General features: G+C 37.4%; 2 protein-coding genes across 2 annotated transcripts in view; one reads left to right on the top strand and one right to left on the bottom strand.

Moving 5' to 3' along the window:
• Positions 1 to 7921, top strand: c21h16orf89 (chromosome 21 C16orf89 homolog). The gene is made up of 8 exons (XM_022199939.2): positions 1 to 255; positions 1069 to 1221; positions 2280 to 2430; positions 3163 to 3280; positions 4180 to 4342; positions 5042 to 5146; positions 5365 to 5454; positions 6710 to 7921. The coding sequence occupies exons 1-8, from the start codon at positions 75 to 77 to the stop codon at positions 6811 to 6813; spliced, it is 1065 nt and encodes a 354-aa protein (XP_022055631.2). The 5' UTR covers positions 1 to 74; the 3' UTR covers positions 6814 to 7921.
• flr (fleer) overlaps positions 7698 to 22970 on the bottom strand; it is a 23329-nt gene continuing 8056 nt past the window's right edge. Inside the window, exons 8-19 of the mRNA XM_022199938.2 lie at positions 21378 to 21427; positions 20242 to 20394; positions 19821 to 19886; positions 19631 to 19684; positions 18679 to 18744; positions 15992 to 16068; positions 14560 to 14767; positions 13245 to 13316; positions 11165 to 11268; positions 10813 to 10891; positions 9355 to 9484; positions 7698 to 8361 (exon numbers count right to left, since the gene is read on the bottom strand). Of these exons, the coding sequence (XP_022055630.2) occupies positions 8225 to 8361; positions 9355 to 9484; positions 10813 to 10891; positions 11165 to 11268; positions 13245 to 13316; positions 14560 to 14767; positions 15992 to 16068; positions 18679 to 18744; positions 19631 to 19684; positions 19821 to 19886; positions 20242 to 20394; positions 21378 to 21427 (1196 nt within the window). The 3' untranslated portion in view covers positions 7698 to 8224. The remainder of the gene's footprint in view (positions 8362 to 9354; positions 9485 to 10812; positions 10892 to 11164; positions 11269 to 13244; positions 13317 to 14559; positions 14768 to 15991; positions 16069 to 18678; positions 18745 to 19630; positions 19685 to 19820; positions 19887 to 20241; positions 20395 to 21377; positions 21428 to 22970) is intronic.

Consider the following 22970-nt stretch of genomic DNA (forward strand, 5'->3'; position numbering starts at 1 on the left):
GGGAGACTCCTCCGTCCTCCTCCGGTCTTCACCCCGATAGTCCGCCTCCTCACCGGGACCCTCCGAGCGACGACATGCGGGCAGCGGGGCTCCGGCTGGCGGCGGCTCTGGCTCTGCTCGCCGCGGCGCTGAGCGACTCTGAGGCGGAGGTGATCGATGACATCCTGGGCAGCCTCTCCCGGGGAGCGTCCTTCCTGGAGCGGCAGCATGAGCACATCAACCTGGACGGGGTGGTGGGCTTCGTCATGCTGCAGGGTAGGTCACCTCTGCAGATGCTTCCACATCTGGAGCACAGCTGCAGGGAAGACGACGTTTATTAAGAGGAAATACTGGACGTTTCTGAGGGAAACACTGAACCTTTTACTGATAGATTTATTCAGCTCAGTGTATTGTGTTGTCAACCTTTTTAATCTAGCAGTGGTGCAAAGTAACGGAGTACATTTACTCAAGTTTCCTTCTGCTTACTTTCTACAGATGCACATGTTATGCTGCTATAACTTCAGTTGTTTATGTTGCAGATTCAGATGATTAATTCAAAATAGAAAAAACAAAACTAAGTGCATCATTACAGACTCATATAAGAAGTTGTGACATGAAAACAAGTTAAACCTTCTGTTGACTGATTTACACTGTAGAACTGTAAGCTTCTTAAACTTATTTGACATACTTTCTCTGATGTGTTGAGTTACAGATATAACTATTACAATCAAAGATGTGACACAAACTGGTGCTGAAACTGCCCCTGAACACCGAATTATATTGTCAGTATCAGTATGGCTTTTAAAAAGTGGAAAAAAGCAGTTTTTTGGACAAGAATTTACAAAAAAGAGAGACTGTAATGTCAAAGTGAAAACAAATTTCTACAAATTAATGATGATGCTGCCACCACCATGCTTAATATCATGATACTGCCACCACCATGCTTCACATCATGATGCTGCCACCACCATGCTTACATCATGATGCTGCCACCACCATGCCTACTTCATGATGCTGCCACCACCATACTTCACAGTGGAGATGGTGTATTTGCAATGGTGTGCAGTGTTTTGTGTTTTTGGTTTTCAGCTGAACTGAAGGAAGCAGTCCGGACTTGGCCTCACACCGACCCGGTCAGCTGGGCTCAGAGAACCTCCGCCGTCACTTTGGTCAAACGTTTGGACCAGCACCTGGAAAAGGCAGTTGCCGCCCTGAAACAGAATGATCCCAAATACTACAGAGGTGAGACTTATGAACTCCAAGAAATCCTGAAGTACAATGCTAAGTGTGTTCTAAGATTACTGAAAAAAGTTTGAAACTGAGCAGAGGAGGTAAATTACAGGCATTTCATGTTGGCAGGCAGAGAGCATCAAGCCAGGATCAACTAGATTAGCATTAGCCAATTAGCACATTGTAAAAACAGTTAACAGTATTTTTTTGAGTAGTTATTATTTTCCAGATTTTGTTAAATTACAGAAAGTAGCTACTACAATCACAGCAAAAGCACATATTTACATGTTAACTCTATTATGTCTATAAATAGCAATTCATTTTATTGGAACGTTTAAGCATAAAATGACAGTGTACTATATTGAAATAAGCTCAAATATACTTATTTTACAGATGTCTGCCATTACTTGAAATAAAACTTACGTAGATGAAAGACTGAAAAATGGTTAATAACAAAACAAAAAGGCCTCCACAGAACTATTTGTTTGAATTTTGAAGAAAAAAGATAAGACCTCCTGTGCACTTCAAGGCCTGGTCCCCTGATATGAACAAGAGTGATGAGAGACAAAGCTTCATGTTAGAGATCACACAGTCAACATATGTAAAGAATAAGATGCTTAAGCTGCAAAAATGTTTTTTGAAACGTCCTACAGATGATATTCCAGCAGCTGGTGTGCTAAAAAAACCCAAAACAAAACAGTATAATAATAAAAAACAAATCAGTTAATCAAGAAAATAATCAACAAATCACTCAGTAATGACAATAATGTTCTAGCTACATTAAAAATTGTTTGAAAAATACAATTCTGAATTGAAAATGACGGTTTGATAAGTTACCACTATGCTTTACAGCATGATACTGCCACCACCATGCTTTACAACAATCCCTGCACAGACAGCAGCTGCAACCATGAAAACAAACACTACTTGGGTTTTATGAGTAGTAGATGGTTTTGAAAGACCTTATAAATTATGAGAAGTGAGCAGTAGAAAAGGATTTTACTTGCAGATTTTTTCTGAAACTCTCTGAGGTCCAGTTTGAGCTTCTGGTTTTGAATTTTTCCCTTCAGAGTTCGAGCCTCTGCTGTCATGGACCTTCTGGCTGATTCCTCAAGAGTGGAGCGCCACAGACTCCAGCCTGGTTTATCCGTCCACCATGACCACCGAGTGCTATGACGAGCAGCTCAGTGACAAATGTTTGACTCTGCTGCTGGGAACTTGGTAGGAACCTGCAATACAAACTGTCCTCTAGAAAAAACACAGTTTTACCTTCAGTGTAAACACAGGTTGATTTACCTTTACTTTAATGAATGAAGAGGTTCTGAAGATGCAACTTGATGCTAAAAAAACTACAGTTTGCAACATCCTTACTATTTTCTTTTAGGCTTAAATGGAGAAACTACTGGCAAAAAATGACTTTTTTCATGGACTAGTCAATTTGAGACATTTTGCTTTCATAACGAGTCTTCTTTCAGACACATGGAATGAAAACTTTTCAGTTTTATTCCTGCCTTTTCTGTGTTTTGAAAGGTTTTACAGACATTGTTTGTTCGCAAATTATTTACAGCCTGATTTATAGAGCATTCTGGTCCTAAAAACCTGGGGAAAATAGTTTTATTTTTTTTCTTTTCTGGCTGTGTGTAGTATTTTCTGATTTATGATGACATTAAAAATAAGGAAAATTTAGTTTATTATGTCAACAAAATGAAACAAAAACTATGAAGCTGGTTTTTAAAAAAAGTAGATTTCGAGAAAATGAAATATTTTCAACACTTTTAACTTTTTTGTCATCATATATTTAATCAGTTTTGTACTGTTAAATTGGGCATAAACATTTGTAAAATGTGTCTTTGGAGAACTGTTTTCTTTGCTGCTATAATTCTAAAATATCTGTTAGTTGCAGTGTGAGGATGCTCACCTATCGGAGTAATGTGTTTCTGTTTTTCCTGACAGGAAGATGAATGGGACGCCCTGCATCGTCACCAAACCCTGCCGGGACACCATGACTCGCTTCGGATGCCCTCACTACTCCCTGTCACACCAGCTGCTCTACTTCATGATTGGAAAAATGGTGAGAAGTGCAGCTAAAACAATGAACAAAAAGCAACAAATATCCAAAATCGACATAAATGCAACGAATTCAGAGAAAGGGAAACATTTGGAACTAAAGTGAAGTCATAATTCTGTCTAATAATCATCATGAATATAATGGATTGTAATGAATATTTCACTGTTTCCAGATAACACGGTTCTGTTTTATATTATTTTTAGATTAACTTCAAATTGTGCATTGCTGAATAAGTGTGGTGTCAGTTCTTTCAAACTTTCTAAAACAGTTCTCAACTGTAAGTTTCTGAACAACTAAATGCTGTTTTAGCAATTTTCTGTTTTGTTAAATTTCAGATAACTAATAAAAAATCTGTGAAAAAAGTATTCATTTACATGTTAACTGGAGAAAAAAACTAGCCAAATATCCAAATAACGACCACATGAAAAATCGTTTCTTACAAGTCCTATTTCGTTTTTACAACACATTTTACTATATTTACAACAGCAAATTTAACATTATTTTACAGATATTTGTCATTATTTGAAAAAAGAAAGTAACGTGCTTTAAGAACTGATACACTACTTCCTGTCTATTTCATGATTTGAAAAATAGAGATGGACAGCGAAACAATGTCCAACAAGCAAAAAAAAAAAAAAAAAAAAAAGCAATATATTTTAAAAAAAGAAATATTTGGCTATCGCATAATTTTATCTTATTATTGTATTGTAACTTTGAGATAATGTACAGTAGAATATAAATAAATAACAGTAGAGGACCAATGATGGAGCCTTGAGGAACACCACAGGAAATTTTACATTCTATTCATCATTTAAGGCCAACTTTAAAGAGTTGAGTCTGAGGTGAATCTCTAACCTTGACTCCAGACATTAGATGGTGACCCATTTGTGTTTCCATTCCAGCGAGGCTGCACCAACCTGCTGAAAGGCGACACTCGAGTGTCCAGAGCCAACATGACCGAACTGAACTACCAGAAGATCTTCTGCTCCAACATGATGAAGACCAACCAGGATATCATCAAAGATGGTTTGACCGAACAGACCGTCGACATATTCATCGAGAACAGTGAGTGTCGCCGACTTCTTTCTCTTATGACACGTAATTCGAGCATCAAGTAGCAGATTGCAAATATTTTTGTACATTCTCAATCACCTCCTTTCTGCTATTTAAATATTTTTACTTATGTCAAACAGCATGTGGTTTAAAATGTAAGATCCTTCAATTCTGGAAATGTTCATGCCTTATAAAATGCTGATAAAAGACCAGAGAGCTCAGAAAATACTAAATAAAATTGTAAATAAATTTTAAAAACAAAACATTTTCATAATAATATATAATTTTTTATCTAATACAGATTTTTAATATTTATGAAATTATAAAAAACATAAATAACAAAACTTGTTAGGAAAAAATAACAAAAAAACTTAAATATTGGATTTTGTTACATATCTAGCTGTTCATAGTTTATATAAATCAATATATTTAAAAATAATGCTTCTGCCTTTTGCTTTTTTGCCTTAATTAATGAAGACTTGGTGTTTGTCATCAGAAACTGACATATTTAACATGGTTGTTATAGTTTTGTTGACTTCGATGCAGTTTTTTGTCTTAATCCATCTTTTTATTAGATACTGAGCCTCATTCCATGAAAATACACTGAACAAAAGGAACCTGAGGAACTCTTACAGTTTATTGTGAATCTTTAAGGGTACGCTGGTAAAGTGTTTGGCTAACTGCCCAACTTGAGCTCTTCTCTGTTGACAGTCCTGATCTGCGGATTGGCCGGTTTCTCCGACTTCCACAAAGCTGATTGGCTGCAGCACATCCTCAGGCTGCAGGATGAGGAAGTAGGCTGCTTTGGGAGAGACAGTGAGTATTAGTCACAACAAGTAGTGATGTAAAACCAGATACATGCTACTGAACCTTGAAATACATCCACTGAAATATCATTCTGCTGTGTCGCAACATGAATAGCTCATTATTTTGCGGTCATCTTAAAGAATCTTAAAAACATCTGGATTTTATCAGGATAATTCCTGGTATTTTGGGCGGATGTGCAGGTTATTTTCTCTGCTGTGTTTCCTCAGAGAGCATCATGTCTCAGATCATTGGAGACGAACTGCTGGAACAGCTGCAGCCTCACAGGAGAGTCAAGAGGAGGGAGAAGATACTCCCAGGTCAGTTTGTCTTTACATTGCGGCCAAAACTGATTTACTCGTAGTCATCTACAGCTTAATTTTGTAGGTCAAGTGTAACTGTAAGCAGGGCCATCCCCAGGCAGTTTAACCACCATAACAACATTGAGTAATCCATCACCAGGCAGTTTGACGACCACTAATACCTAAAGTCATCCCTCTCCATGCAAGTTTACCCCTCGTAGTACCTCGAGTCCTCCCTTCCCCGGCAGTTTGAGCACCGGTAGTACCTGGAGTCCTCTCTACCCCAGTGGTGTTGCTACCATTAATATCTTGAGTCATCCCTTCCCTGACAGTTTCAACACAATAACCATCTTGACTCATCTCTCCCCATGCAGTTTCAGCACCTTTTAGACCTTTAGTCATCCCTCTTAGGGCAGTTTCACCACAGTTAACACCTTGAGCCATTCCTCCCCTGGCAGTTGAGTCATTTTTTCCCCATCTCGGGCAGTTTTACAACAACTTACAATTTATGTTGTGTGAGTTTCGGGTTATTAACAGGTTGTGAGCTATGTAATTGAGGGGTGAGGATAAATAGTTGAAGTTCCCCACCAGTCGGTTAGAAAACTGGAAAATGTTGCCACTATCATTAACAACTTGGTTTCCCAGGTAGGTCTACAACAATTTAGAACTAAAGATAGTCCTCTACAGTTTGCCAACTATTTATATCTTGGGGCAAGAATTTACGCCTCAAGTCATCCCTCTTCAGACAGTTTTACTATAATTTACACCTTGGACCTCCCCAGGCAGTTTAATTATCGTTAACATCTCGAATCATTCCTCCCTAGGCAGCTTCACGATAATTTGCACCTTCAGTTGTCTGCTCCCAAACAGTTTTACCATAACTAACATGAGTAATCCTTCTACAGGCAATTTCACCACCATTGGCACCATGTATCACCCCTCCCCAGGCAGTTTCACCACCATTTAAACCTTGAGTCGTCCCTCATTAAGCACTTTGACTAATCTTTACACTTTAAGTCATAAGTCACATTGCAGTTTCATCTTTACCGACACCACAAATCACCCCAACTCCACCCCCGTTTTCTGTCCATTAGAACGAGTTAAAACATGTTTTACCCAGTGTATCATAATTTTCTGTTCATCTCTAACATTTTCGACATCATTTTGCTATGAAACTAATCTAAAAACGTGAAAAATTCCCAGACTTTGACGTCACAGTTGCAGAAATTACCCATGATTTAGTGTTGTGATTTCGTCTTTTATGGTCCGACAGATGGCTGTTCCAGTCACATGACGGCGGTGGCTGTGGGCGCTCTGGGAGGATACCTGAACTACTACCTGACGGAACAGGACATAACCAAGAGGCCGCTGTCCTGAACCTCCCACCTTCCTCACCCTGCAGGGGGAGTTAACTGGTAGATCATCAGAAAGAGCTGTTCCTCAATGACGGAGACTCACTCCAGACACAACACGATGTTTCATGAACACAGATGATGAATGTTTTAATAAGATGCTGGGATGTTTATGGCACAAAATGGAAACCAAGGCGAGTTTTTTTCATATTATACTTATCGAAATATATTGGATTGTGTGAGTATAGGCAGTGTATAAATACTACAATAAGCTGAAAGTAAGCGACACTCCAATCCTAAGAGAAACGCTCAGATATAAATAACTGATTGAAAAAAGGTAAATCTGATCTTTGTTTATGGCTTCTGCGCAAATTTATTAGTTTTTGATACCAATTAATCACTTTGTTACTCAACCAACAAACTTTTGAGCTCTAAGACAAAAACCGAGAACAAATCTTTGTTAGATTTGTGTAGCCCACCTGGAGTTGTGGATATTTTCTGAAAATCTTGATATTACCAGAAAATCTGAGGTTCTACTAATTCTAGTAGGACAAACCTCGGAGGATTTATGTGATTTTCTGTCTCGCAAGCGTGTTTCTCGTGAATTTCTGCTTCTTGCGTGAGGTTGTGTATCAATTTCAAATGTCTGGGAAGTACAAAACACATGTAACTAATTTGTCAACAAGACAGAAAATACATGTTGCGCATTCAGAGGGATTCAGAGATTTTAGGACTGGGTTTGGCATTACAAGACATCTTCGGCAGGATTTTTGTCTAACTTGACCAAAACTAAACAGCCTGATTGGAGCATCTCTATCTGAAACTTGTTTACTTTACATTTACTCTACTGTTAAGAAAAGGATCAAAATCAGCTAATGTGGTCGTTTTGCAGATGCAGGATGCTTCGGATTTGTTTAGAAAAACAACAAGAACGTCTTTATTTCCATGAAAATGTGTTTTTGCTTTTCACTAACATGTAACCAGCTGAATATAAAGCCACTGGAGTATTAAGGCGGCAGTCCAGCACTGACCAAAGAGGATCTGCATGAACTATGAATGTATGTAGATGAACTTACATATTATCATTGTAGTGTAAAGTTATGTTAGCGAAATAAAGACTAATAAAAATCAAAGGCTGCTCTGAGTGTTAGTGCTAATAAAAGCAGATCACCTCTGATGTATGAGTTTATCTGAGGTCAGAGCAGCAATTATGTAAGATCGGCTGGATCAGACTGGGATTATATCCTTCTGCCAAAACTCTCCCAGCTCAGCAAAGTGAGTCCAAAAGCTGCCCAGCGGGAAGTCAGGAGCTGGAAGATGGTTTCCAGACCCAACTGGAAACACATTAGGGAGTTTGTGCTGATTGTCTTCTGTTATCGTTCATATCGAACAAACCGGCACCTCCGGCTGTTTCACATCACACCTGAGTGATGATGTCACTTGTTCCAGCCAATCACATCGTAGAAAAGAGCCTTGAGAAGCCGGGCCTCGTAGGTGACGGTGTTCTTCCCGATGTGGATGTGGATCTCCTCCAAAGGCTGTTCGATGATGGCTGGAACTTCCTTCCCGTAAACTGCAAAGAAATCGAATTTATAGTGTCAAATCAGGTAGAACAAGATTAAAGGTTCCTATAGAAAATATTCATGTCCCGCGGAGGTTTTTACCTTTTATTGCTTTTCAACATTGAATTATGGTCAATATAATTTGGCTTTTTTTTTGGCAAGAATTCACATGAAAAACCCCAACTTGTTCATGTCAAAGTGAAAACAGACATCTTCTCTGGACACTGAATTTTCCCTCATTCTTTATAAAACTGTTCAAACTGTCTTGAGTGAACATAACTTTAAGTCCAGACACTAAATCTCAGTTGGACTGAGGTCTGGACTTTGACTACCTTCAGAACCTTTACCTTGTTGTCTTTAAACCATTCCTGTGGAGCTTCAGCTGTTTGCTTTGACTCAATGTCTTGATGGAAACCAATTCTTCTCAACGTCTCAGTTCTCTTCAGACTGCATCAGGTTGACCTCTAGGATTTCTTTAGACTTTGCTGCATTCATTTCACCCTCTACCTTTGCAAGCCTTCCAGGACCTGCTGCTGAGAAATATCCACGATGCTGCCACCATCATTTTTCACGTCATGTTGCCACCACCGTGCTTCACATCATGATGCTGCCACCACCATGCTTTACAGTGGGGATGGCATGTGATCAACATATCAAATCTGCTAAAATGGAAAATGGGGTGGGGCTTATGACTTACAATGCAACCAGCCAGAGTTGGTGTTCAATATATTTTGGTTGTACTTCTGGGAAGCTGTCATTTTGTCCATCCACTTCTTAAACATTTTTATCTCGAGCACAAAAGCCACATGGAAGTTTGAAAACTGTCCCAAAAAAAAAAAATCAAGCTGCGGAAGGGAAACTTACAGATGAATTCCATAAAGCTCTGCTCTGACAAAAAGTGGTTCTGCAGGTGTATTCCGACCACGAGGACATGCTGCCTGTTGTGTGTAATTGAAATGTTGTTGTGCAGTGATCCAGTATTTCTGCAGGTGTTTGCTACTCACCCTCGCAGTGCTCCAAGAACTGAATACACTCCTGTACCACGGCGTCCCTCAGCATGACCATGTGTTTGGACATGTTCTCCAGCAGCGACAGGAAACAGCGCTTGGCATAGAACCATGTGTCCGTCCCTAGCTGCACACACGAAAAATGCATTACGAACATGCATCTGTTGCTGTTTTAAAACAACATTCATCCACATAAAACCAGACTATAAACCACATCTCCTGCCAGCTGTTTTGTTAACTTGAAATCAGGGTTGAAGGAGAGTGTGTTGAATTGGTCTGAAGTAAACACAAATGATGGCGTGACTGACTGGCCAGGCTTCACATTCCTGAACTCATCTCTGCTTTCACTGCGAGTGTGACTCCGTTGTGAGGACTGGAGGGGGAAACACTCAGGATGACGGCTTGTGTTCTCAGCTGGAGCTTAGTGGACTCAGCTGCAGTCCGACTCTGCTGTTGTGACTGGACCCGACCAAAAGACCCCAAAAGGAGCAGCTTGGCCCAATCAGAAACAAACGCCAGCAGGGCTCCGGTGGTTATTTTTGGTTGAAGACTGAAAATAAGCCATGCCGTGATTGCATTTGATGGATAAAAATCAAATAGCTGTGCATAAACATACATGGCAAATGGAATTATCTGCATTTAATATGACATTTTATGACCAATTAATGCAGAAAACCAGATTATTCTGGAAGGTTCATGCACTTATTTGCCACTTGAGGTATCAATATTCTGCACAATTACAGGCTTTTGATTATGATTTTTGGCATCTGCTAGAATATGTTGACTTGCTTTTTAGCACTCATAAACACGATTTTCCTCATATTGTACATTTAAGCAACACCTCTTGTTTTAGCACCCATTTTCTCACCTCCTGAAGAGCACTGCTCCGATTGGTCAGTTGGCCCAATTAAAGTCGGGTAACGTTAATTAGTAACTTCAGTTTAGGGTTTGTTTTTTTTAAAACTATTACATTACAGATTTTACTGGATTTTGAGAATTACCGATAATATCTAGTAAAATAACAGAAATAAGGTATTAATTTCAAAGCTGGCTGTAAAAAACATCATGCAATAATGTCCACATCAAAAAAAAATCTGTATTTTTATGAAGAGTAATTTGTTGTTTCCTATGTAAATCTGCCAACAATCACATTATTTTACTGATAATTGCCTCTGTTTTCAGTTATTTTATAGTTTTTGAACTTTACAGTATCCCACCATTTTTAAATGTAGATTTTCTGCCACGTTTCCACAGCATTTAAGATATTGTGTTTTACAGTGTAAATAAGTTAACAGAAAAGAGGAAAGAACAGCTGACTTTGGCATGGACTTTCTAAGTTTTCAGACCTTTTACATGCACAAAGGCAGCAGTATAACAAACTGAAGGAAAGGAGGAACCAAACAATCAGCAGAAAAGGTCTTTAAAGGTGACTGACAGCAGCATAAAATGGCCAACCTTCTTATTGTACGGCTCCAGGCTTTTGATGACGCGAGAGATGCCAAAGTCGTAGTTGCCCTTTGCACAGTACAGCGTCCTGAAAGAAAAACACAACTGTGGCTAGTGGCATAAAGCTTGTTCTTATAATCAGGTCCTGTTACATTTTCTGACATCATTAATTTTTGTTTTCTCTGCTGTTTATTTGAAAATGGAGACACAAAACACCAAAACACCAGAACTTTGAGTTTCTTGAAGTTACCCCAGAAGAACACAATAAATATGGGAATACGTGAGCAGGACGTTACTGCATTTTAAGGTTATATATCTTCAAAAAGATGAGTTCTGACTTTGCTTTTCTGCCAAAACTCACCCGATGACCAGGTTGACGATGCAGAGGTGGAAAACCTTTTTGTCCGGATCGTCGTAGGAGATCTGCTCCTCCTCTTTCTCGATCTTCCTCATCAGCTCTTCGGCCTGTTAGACCAGGTCACACGAATCAAGAACAAGCAAATTAATCCTCAAAATGTTGTAATACTACGATGTTCTGTGTACCACAAAGTAAAAGCACAGGAGAATTATAAGAAAACTGCTCTTAAAAGTGTCCCTCTTTATCAACAACTATCCATCTATTGTGCACGAAAAGTTAATGTCACTCTGCTTCCGATGTCTTCACTGTTATTGAATCTCTCTGGGAGGAAAAAAAATCTGAATTTTAATGCTCCTTCTCTTCTTACTGTTCACTGACTTTTAATTTAATTTTTGGGAAAAAATTTGGAAACCTGTGGGTTGAGCCTGAGCTGCCTGCAGTTTATATGTAGTCGAATGAAATGTTCAGGATTCGTCTCGTAGGGAGGCTGTCTGCAGTCCTGAAAGGGAGCGAAGGAAATTTGGTAAAAGACGGAGCTCTTTTGTAAATTATATAACACAGGGAAGAGAACAGGAAATGTGTCGCTCGCAGGCTCGACTGCTCCCCTCTTAAATTCTACTTTGTATGCTAGAGATCAGAATCAGAAATACTCTACTGAGAGTATTTCCCTGAGAGGAAACTGTTACGTGTTAATTAAAGCAGAAGAAAAAGCACAAGTATAAGCACAAATTATTTCCAGGAAGTATAAACATAAGTAGAAAAGCATAAAATATAAAAATGTACATGGTACCAGGAAAATAAAAATATACAGTGTACATTTTTTTAAACATACTGTATTAAAGATGATTAAATAGTAACTTGAATAGGATATATGGAAATACATTCAAACTAAAATCAAATTGTATTAAGTTTTTTAAAATTTGAATCCCATCGTTTGAAACTGAATTTATTAGATGGAAACTGAATTCCAGTAACAATTAATGTAATCTGAAAATTCAACCCACTATACTTGTTATTCAAATTCAGTTCATTGAGTCACATCTGGGCCATTAAGGAAGAGCAATCGAGCACAGAGCCACAGAACTCCTTTTTCACATAATCAACAACTCTGACCAATTTAAAATTATGTGATTCAAATGGGTTAATGTTTGTTGGTTGAAGCTGAATTCTTATTAGTTGTAATTCCAATTTCAGATATCTACATTTGAATTCCAAGTAGTCATAATTCTACATCTATAATTACCCTCAACTCAACACGTCTAGTTTATCCTTTTTGAATTTATATTGAAACGTGAGTTGCTCAAATCAAATTGGATTTAAAAAAATTTAATTTGAATCGCATTGTTTGAAACTGAACTTATACAGCACACTTGAAGATAATATTATGAACTTCAGACTTTCAGTTTTTACTACTCAATTTGAGCTCATGGAGACTCTTCCAGGTCATTAAGGATGAGCAATCAAGCGCAGAGTCACAGAACCTGATCTCAGTCCATAAACACCTTTTACCAATTTAAAATTGGGTGATTCAAATGATTTTTGTAAAATTAAATCTGAATAACAACCACTAGTAAACTCAGTTTCAGATACATACAATTTAAATCTGACTAGTCATGATTCTAGCTCCAGATATCTTTTATTTCCCCTCAATTCAACAGGTCTTATTTTCCCGTTCTAGATGCTTACACTAAGTTTGAATCAGAACTTGAATTAGCATGTAGCGAAGGTTGTTCAGATCTACTATGACATTGCATATGGCAGCTGTTTTATCGCCACTTCAGAGCAGCCTGAGGATGAAGTTCTGGTAAATTGCGACCAGAAGTCTGATGACTGAAGCTCTGGTTGTCCCTGAACTCCTCGCTCATCTGATCCACCACAGCAGCTTCCATTACTGCTGCTAAAACACTGTTTTAGCGCTTTGCTGCACTAACATCACAACAATTCAGACGATTTATGTCTGAGCTGTTTGATTAATTAGTCCAAGCGTACAGGGATCTCTAACTGCGGTCAAGATCAGTCAGAGCGGGGTTAAAGATATCTTATAGTGTTTATATATCTATAAGTTTACATTTTTCCACATTACCTCTTCGTTCTGGCTGGTCATGATGTAGGAAACACACAGGTTGGCGAGAACCACAGCGCTCACATTCAGGATCTACAGGAAACACAAATTTATTCATCAGCAGCTCGTTAAACATTACTGAAGAAATGCTGTAGCGATTGATTTTACACAAGATTTACAGTGAACATCAGGACCTTTAAAAACTTTTGTTAAAACTTATGCAGGCTGTCTGAAAGTCCATTAATGTGACATTTAATCTTAACACTTTGTAGCTGAAGTGCTGAACTTTTACATATTTATTAATCTGTTTTTTTTTTGTTGCTATTTTGCACACATTTTATCAATCATTATTTTAATGATGATATTTCAAGTTTTGTTTTTTTCGTACTGTCATCCTGCTCTGCAGGATAATAACAGTAAAGCTTCTAATTAATATTTCCTAAACTCCAAGTTTATTGTGACTTAATCTTCTATTTTTATTTCTTAATTTAAGCTTTATTTAACCAGATATGTCAATTGAGAACCAGTTCTCATTTACAATGACAACCTGGCCAAGGGGAGGTATAAAAGGTAGATATAAAAAAGGTGAGGACAAAAAGAAAAAGAGTACAATTATAACGGTGACACAATAACGGGTAATAAGTGCAAAGGTCTTGTACTGTTGGTTGAAATGAATTTTTAAATGAGTAGAGAAGAATAAATGAGCAAAGTTTTAACCCAAAAGAGCCCACGGTGACACCAGTGTAACAAGCACTTTGACTGCCCCAGTCTCTTCCTGTAAAGTTTTATGTCTGACCTTAACTCATTAAGTCCTTTAAGGAAAAATGGGTCTGGGTTCTTATGAGTTAAGATCCACTCCATTAAAGTGCTTCAAAACCCAAAACCTGCTGGTGGCTTTGAAAGGTAGATTTTCTTAAAAAAAAAATCACAAAATCGACTATTCATTAGAGCTGGAAACCATAAAAACAGAAAGAATTGAATTTTCAACTTTCCCATCCCATCTGTTGAGAAAAGTCCCAAATCTGAGCTTAAAATCATGACGTTTAATCAAAATCACATATATATATATCACGTATAATATTCTCAGATGAGAGATTAATCAGAAACACCACTGCAACCAAACAAACAGCAGCAGCTGAACCAGATGTCATGCACAGATGTGAAAACACTGCAGAGGAACAAACCCAGCTGTTTGGTTTTTATTGTTACCGAAGGTTTGCACTTGCAGGGACACTCCTGAATGTTACACTGCTCCACCTGGACAGAGAGTCAAACGTTCAGCTCTGATCTCACACTCACAACTTGTTTTTTTCCCCCCTCTTCCTGAATTACTCACATTATCGTAGTGCTTCTTGACGATGGGCTCGTAGAAGCCGATGGCCTCCTTGTATTTGTTCTGCATGAAGAGGACGTGAGCCACGTTCAGCTTCCAGGTGTCGTCCTCGTTGCAAACCTCCACCGACTTGCGGAAAATCTTCTCCACCATCTGGAAGTTCTCGCGGTTCCAGTAGATCTTGGCCTGAGACATGAGGACCACGATGTACCTGAGAGAAGACCAACCAATCAGAGAGCAGGGATGAGGAGTGAGGTCATCAGAGCAGGAAGGAACAGACAGAGTAAAAGTGTAGAGCTTTGTATGTTGTATTTTTGCCCCTTTAAAGCCACAACGAATGATCCCCCTCCCTTTCTGGATCAATCTGTTGATTAATTTTTGAAATAATCAGTTATTTGGATTATAAAAGGACAGCAAATGGAGAAAAATGTGAATCGGTGTTTCACAAAGGGTCCAAAAATTCAGTTTGCTGTCGTAAAGGAGAAAAGGAACCAGAAAATACTGACAAAAAAGAAACTAAAAATCAGATTTTTTTTTACATTTTTTCTTTAAATGAATAAAATCCTCAAATCAATGAGTCAATTATCTAAAGAGTTGGTGATTATCATTTCAATTGCAACAACTGATCCATTATTTAAGTAAATTTCCATACAGATCAATAAATGAATGTCTGTGGATCATTAGAATTACAAGAATAATATGGATTATCTGAGCATCACTGGAAAAATATATATTTTTAATTAATATCAGTTCTGTTGAGCATTTTATGTCCTTTTTTCAACTCACTTGTTACTTAAAAACGAATAAAAACAAACAGCATTTTAGTGTTTTTCGGATATATTATATTGGATATATACCAACATTTGGATATATTAAGTTTTAAACAGCAAAATCCATAACATTGTATTTTTCATTGCCGATTAAAGGTGCCAGAAATATGTTATAATTACCATATATTTAAAAAGCTTACACACATTTCTACTTTCTGTTGTTGCCGTTTCTTCTCCGTGGCAGTAAAAACGGCATTAAACATTGATATTTGTTGATACTTTAACACTTGGGCAGAGTTTTGGTGTCGTCTGATCTCAGTGATTGGAAAATTCTTTGCAAACTTTCAAAAAACAGAAAAAAGAAACGTACTATTTTTCAATAAATGCTTTAGTATAAACTGGCTTTTGCATGTTTGCATTTGCAAGCTAGAATACTGCATTCAGTCTATGTGTGTGTATCTGTGTACTCTAATGTAAATCAGTCATTTGTTATAAAAAAGACTATTCTCATGCTTTTTGCTGTTATTTTGACGGATACAGCTGAAGACAGACAGACAAGGCACATTTCAGGGTGCCTAAGTGCTTAGGGTGCTTAAGTTTGGCAAATACTACTTATGTTTAGGATGAATGCTCAGTTTTCTGTGCATTTGTGCGTTTTTGCTCACTTTTCCTGCATCAGGTCGTAATCCTGCAGAGCTTTTTTCTGAGCTTCGTCGTCTCGAGCCAGTCGGGCCTCCTGAACCTGGGAGAACAACATTTGGCACAATAATTACAAAAACACAAGCATAAACGAGATTTCGTACGATTAACTCAAGCTGTCATTGACTCCAAATGTACTTCCTACTTGTTCCGACCCATTATTGATACATCTGGGAAGATATTTAAAGAATAAAGATGAAATTAAGCTTGATTGATAACTACCAAGAAAAAAAATCTAAACTTACAAATCTTGAAGAATTTGTGTGAAAAATGTTGACTTGTTTATATGATAAAGAAAGATGCTGCTGCCGTTTCTTTGTTTCCTTAAAGGCTTTTTCGTTCGATTTCAACACCACAGGAGTTCTTTTTCTACCATCAAACCTCATCTTTCTGCAGGAATCTGAACAATAACATCATTTATAATTCTATCACTCTAAACTGTTTGTGCAATAGTAGGTTCAGTTTCATGCACAATATTTCACTTTCATCGGCAGTATTGTCAGTGTAATGGGCAATTCTTCAGTTTCAGCGCTTTTAAGGTGCAACATCACATTATCAGGTGCAATAGTGTAACTGTCAGTATTATTTATTCCAATTTATTAATGTATCCTAATTATATCTTATTGCTTTTCTACTTTTTAGGCACTGCATTTCTTGAGTTATGCAATTTCTGAGCAGCATCTGGGAGAAGAATTGATCAATAAAGTCTTGTCTTATCTCTTTTTATGTTTCTTTTAATGTGTTTAGAGTTTTATTCTCTTCATTTTCTGTTAATCTCTTCTTTGTTTATCTGGTTTTTGTTACTAGTCTACAGTTTACATTTTGTACTTGTGTTATTTTATGTTATGTATTTAATTTTTATTTTTTTGAGACACTTTACAGACTTTGACACTTCACACAAACACTTTTAGACACTGCATTTTGTACTTTGTTCTTTCTATTTTGCTACTAACCCCTGTGTAATTGTATATATTCCACTAACCTTTGTTTATTGTCTATTGTGTTGTGGCAAAGCAGTTTCCTCCAGGATTAATAAGCAGTTTTTCATTTGTCTGCGACTCCAATTTTGGGACATTTGACTGGAAATAAATTAATACACGCATCTATTATTTTTTACAATTAATTTAATGTATTATCGTGTCCCTGTGATGAACTCATTCCTTGTTTTTGTAGCTTTATTTTACAGAGAACTGCACTAAACTGTATAAAAGATGTTACACAAATAAAGCTGAACTGATGAACTGTCAAATAAAAAACATCGGTCAATGCTTACAACTTCTTTAAATGTTTGAGAGAGATTTTGCTGCAATTTTTATTTGATTTTTTTGTTTCTTGGTTAAAGCTTTTGAATGTGGTTAGAAAATACCAGCTCCATGTGTTTTTTCTGTATGTTTTATTTAATATAAAAATGTATGTGAGCATTAAGAATTCAGTGACTTTTCTCTGTAGAGATGACTCATTCAGATCTTTTCATAATAAACAGTATTTTTTTGAGTTTCATCTGCTACACAGGTTTTCATTTAACTGATTCAGATGTTTTGACATGATTATGACCTACTGGACATAAAAAAAATGTGCCACACATGTCAGGGCTGCGCTATATTTCTGGATTATTACTGCAGATAAATTCACGTGGCAGCGGCGTTTTACTGCCAGTTGTAATTCCGTTACAAGCTCTCAGATGTAATCTATAAGAGTGCATCGTATTTCACTTCAAAGAGAAGGTGGCAGCTTCAAAGTTAATTCTGAAAGCTGCTGGATGAGATGGAAGCAGAAGAAGAGGATCACCTGGAAAGATCTGAGGAAAAACGTCCCTTCTTCTTTTGTCAACCTTTTAGGAGATGTTTTTCTGACAAACATTTATGTTTTAGAGTTACGCTAACAACCAAGAGATGTGCCAACTGAGAAAATGTGTTCATGATTTACACTTTACAAAGGCGAATCTATTCAGTAAAGGGATTAGAATTAAAATTAAACAAAAGTAATATAAGAACCCTGCCAACAAGTTTCTCAGCACAACATTTAATAGATAAAGTCAAAAAAATGCTAAATAAGTTTATATGAAGAAGACATAAGTAGAAGTTGGGAGGTTTAAAATCAAAGTGATTTAGTTTTTAGTCTTTTAACAAAAATGTCTAAGTCAAATCGTGGACATTTGATTTTATTTTAGTCAGACTGGATAAGAAATTATATTATCTTGTACAATCTATGGGTTTCGTAAACAATGCAATTTTTTTTTCTTTTTTTTCCAGTCACAGCTGTCATGTTTGCAATTCATGGAAACAAAAACTGAAATAAAATATTTAAAAAAAAATGTAAAATACAATAACATCCTCTGATGTCCATCTCTCTGCCTCAACAAATAAAATTTTAATTTATGAAGAAAACAGCAAATAAAGTTAATGAATGCAGTTCATTGCAAAGTTCCCTCTGTGACACTAGTCCACCAAAAATACAAAATGCGAGTCCACACATTAAATTCATCTAAACATCATATTACTTTCAAATTAAAAGCCTGTTTTGTTAACTCCACAGGAACACCACTACAGCAGCGTTACAAACCAAATATGAAACATCTGTGCTTGCAAAACATAAAATAGACAAATATTAAAGCAGAATATGAGGTAAGAGAGACAGGAATGAGGTGAACAACCTGCTTTGCCAGTTTCCGTAGCTGCTCCGTCAGTTTTCCATTCATCTCATCAAACTTCCTGAAAGCCTGAAAGAAAACAGAGACTTAAAGCTGCACTGTAAAAACATTTGACTACAAATAAAGTCAGTGTTTCAGGAGCTTTAATATTAAGTAGATTCACTATATCTGGCAAAATAAAACTGACAGAGGAGTCAAAAGTCAATTTCCCTTTTCAATTTTGTATAACTGAGGATGTTTTATGCAACTTTAACTTAAAGTCTTGTTGGTTTTAGATTATTTTACCTGTCAGGATGCTTCCAGGTTACTACATTTTGACTGTAACGCGATTATGCATGAATCTGTATCCTGACACTGCTGAACATATATAATCTAAGCCTTCATGTTTAGCAGATTGTCGTTCTTTTTACTAAAATTCCTGTGAAGAAAGAATACAGAGTCAAAGCTGCACAATGGCTGTTAGAATAAATTACAAGATGTGTGCATGTTTATTACGTAGACTGATCTGATAAAACTGACAAAGCTACTGTAAATTAAACTTTCCTTTTGAATTTTGTACCATTAATACCTTTAAGCAACCTAGAGTTTTAGAATAATCACTCAGATTGCTTCTATCTTACTATATTTTGACAGTTTAATACTGCCTGAATTTGGATCCTAAATTGCTGCTTTTGCATTTTGTAAAGTGCATTTTGATTTGAATTTGCTGTTCATCTCATCAAAACTCCTGAAGGTTTGCAGAGAAACTGAACACAGAGACAGAGAGCTGCACTGTCAGAATACTGACTACAGATTAAATTACAAAATGTGGAAAATACAGTTATGTGCATGTTCAGAAAGTGTCAGTGTTCCATGAGCTTTTAATACTGGGTAGATTTTCCACGTTTTTGACCATATAAACCTGACAAAACTCTCTCTTAACACCGCACTAAATGTCAGATGCGCGTTACTGTACCTCCTCTGGAGCCGTCTGGCAGGTCAACAAGGCATCCAGGAACTCATACATGTACTGCAAAGGACAAACAGGCACGAAACGTTTACTGATTATTTTCCACTTTTTCATGATTATAATTGTGACGATATCACAGGACCTGATGTGGTTTTAAAAGAAACATCATCTCTGTAGGTGAAGCTCAGGAACTCACCGGGGACAGGAACTTGTAGGTGAGATGTGCGTTTTCTGCCAGGACGTCAGCTGCCAGGTCGAAGTACTGCCAGACATCCAGCAGAGACATTAATGCTGAATTAATGAAAGTCCTGCAGCGCTCAGTGTGTTTCTCCACTAAAAATAACGCCACATGGGTTTAAACCCCTTAAAACAGCACGATGGAGAAGAACGATGGAAAATGCTGACATGAGGCCTCATGGAATGAAGTGATTACCATTTAGGCAGCTTTGAAAAAGACTAATTAAATGGAAACTTCATTTACTTGGGAGGAAAAATGGACACATATATATAAAAATGAGAGGAGTTTCAGCAGCATAAAAAGACCAACACAATATTAAGCAGGTGGCCATAATGCTATGCCTGATCGGTGTGGTACTGGCTCTTGGACTCTGCGTTACCTCGTGTTTGCAGTAGAGCAGCAGCAGGTTTCCAAAGGTGACCGGAGGGAAGGAAGGCTGCTGCAGGAGGAAGGCCAGCTTCTCGAAACCCTCCGACGGCTTCGTGTCCATGTTCACCAGAGCCTGGTTGTGGAGCGTCACTGGATCCAGCTCCTGTCAGAACACATAGAACCACCATTCTCACTTTATTTACAACAATTTCTCCCCGACAAATTCTGATTTTTTTTATATTTACGAAGATATTTGTGAAATTTCAGCAGGTTTTTCACACTATGTAAAGATTTTGGTGTACTAAATACAAATAAACATTCAAATAAACCTGCCTTACTCACATTTGTTACAGGTAATCAGGCTTTTGTTGCACAGAAGTTGTACTTTAGTGCCTCTATTTACAATCAGATCTGTTTTTTTTTAATGACAGTGCAGTATTTACAGTCATTGTAGAATCTGTGCTAGACACTAATTTTATATAACATAAATATGTGAAATATTGCTCCAGATTAAATCCACATCCAGATTGACATCCGCACATGGAAGAATGAGCCCCTATGTATAGTTTTAGTTTATTTTTATTTTCTACGGATATTTCCTATATGTTAGCACTATAACTTTTGGTGCAAATGCTCCTGCCTTGGGATTAATAAATGTTTCTTATACACTGTTTGCACTATATTATATTAAAATAAAGAATTAAAGTGTGTGATTTCTAACTGCATGAATCTCAAACTGAACTCCCCCCCCCCTTCACGCTGACAGGATGCACTGAGCGTTAAGCACCACCAGGGGGCAGTAGCTGTGCACAATCTTCTCCTGGAGTTTACAGACTCCTGACTGGACCAAGGACGGAGCCCGGTCTGAGCATTAATTTTAATGAAGCCGTTTTAAACTATCATCATTAGCTCCATGTGAGCCTTCACACCCACGTCTCCCTTCTAATGTTCTATTCATCTCCGTTAGCCGCCGGCAGCTCGGAGGGCAAGTTCAGGCAGAATAATCACACCGCAGCAGCGACTCGACCTCAACCTTTACCCTAAAAACATAATTTATCCTGCAGGGGCTTTTAAAACGATGCTCCTCCCCACAATACGATCGTGTAAACTGATTTGTCACCAAAACGTAAATAAAATAAGAGTTACCTCCTCCGATCTGGGCGGCATGTCTGTCAGAGCCTCCTGAGCTCCTTTCACTGCAGGAATCCACAACAGAGAGAAAAAAAAATACGACATTTTAGTGCCTGGAAAGATGTTTCCTAGAGGTTTCTCTTTGCAGGATGAAATAATTAAACAGAGCAGAGTCACGGGATAAGATTGTGGATGACTGGGGAAATTTATGAAGCAAAGTAAACAAATCAAAAAACACAATAGGGTAATGATAAATAAAAGATAGATAAAAATAAGGATAACAATACTTTCATGTGCACTCTTGTGTTTAAATGAAAGCTTAAAGACGAGTAGTTGCTGCATTTAAAAAGGTATAAAGGTGTTTCATGTGGAAAGGAGGTTGAATTTATGTAAAAATGCTCTCATTTGCATCAATTTCCATTAATTTCCGAGAAAACAGCCTTTAAAGATATTCATTGTTCTGTTTACAAGTAAAAAATAAATAAATAAATAAATAAATAAATAGATGTCACCATGAAACTTCCTGAGCTATTAACTTACAATAAAACCATTAAGTTGTCTTCCATTTTTAATTTACACATGCAAACTGGGTGTTAATTAAATTAATGTGTGCCAATTTGCAGAAATGTCCAATGGATAAAGGGTATTTTGGGCTTTTCTTCCTGTTAGTGTTATGGAGGCCAAATATTCCAGTTGTTGCTTGTAGTAGCACATCTTAAAACCTTAAACTGTGTATTTTGCATAGATTTCTTTCTTTAACTGATTAAATTAATTCAATTTACTCATCAGTTGCCTATTTTCTTTCATATTTTGGTAGTTTGGGGTCATTATGTGGTAAATGTTTCTACTTTCTGCCGTTAACAGACAGCCGATTTTAGAGAGTCAGGGATAAGACGTGAGGAGGGCGAATAATTTGAAGTGAAAAATGGGACGCTGAGGTTACTGAGGGAAGCAGCAGGTGACAGGAAGCTCCTTAAATCCTGCTTTAGCTCCATGTTTGAGTTGCAGCCGGGTGTTGCAGGTGATGAAGCTGCGTTTGATGCTGGCTTCAGACCTCGTCCTCCCCGCTCTGATCACGGATCTTTGAAGCTGCTCTGATAATGTGTCGGCGGGTCGACGGCTTTTGAAGATAAAACAGGAGCTTTACGAGTTCTTCTCCCGCTGATTCTCGTCTCTTCCTCTCTGTAGTTGGGAGTATTTACAGGAAACTTCTGCAGCGGTGACCTGGTTCTGACTGAACCCTACCAGCTGAATCACAGTAGCTCAGATTAGCGTGAAGTTATCGTGACGCTCGGCTTTATTGGAAAAAAAACCCAATTCAGTAGCTCCTCACGAAATGGAGATGAAAACACTTCAAGGTCCTGTTAAAACAGTTTTTTTCCTTCTGAGAGCATACCGGTGATGTTTTTTCCAACTCCGACTCACTTCATCCAAATATTCAGACCAAAATATCACATTATTAACAGTTTAATGATATAATAATTTGCATATTTTAACATAAAACTTCAGAAAACTTGTAAGACAGCTAATTCAATAAATTAATTGCAGCAGTTCACTGGGGAAGTCTTTTGGTTAAAATCTTAACTCTCAATAGTGTTTTCAATTAAA

The sequence above is a fragment of the Acanthochromis polyacanthus genome, chromosome 21 (genome assembly GCF_021347895.1).
Source record: "Acanthochromis polyacanthus isolate Apoly-LR-REF ecotype Palm Island chromosome 21, KAUST_Apoly_ChrSc, whole genome shotgun sequence".
Classification (NCBI taxonomy): Eukaryota; Metazoa; Chordata; class Actinopteri; family Pomacentridae; genus Acanthochromis; species Acanthochromis polyacanthus.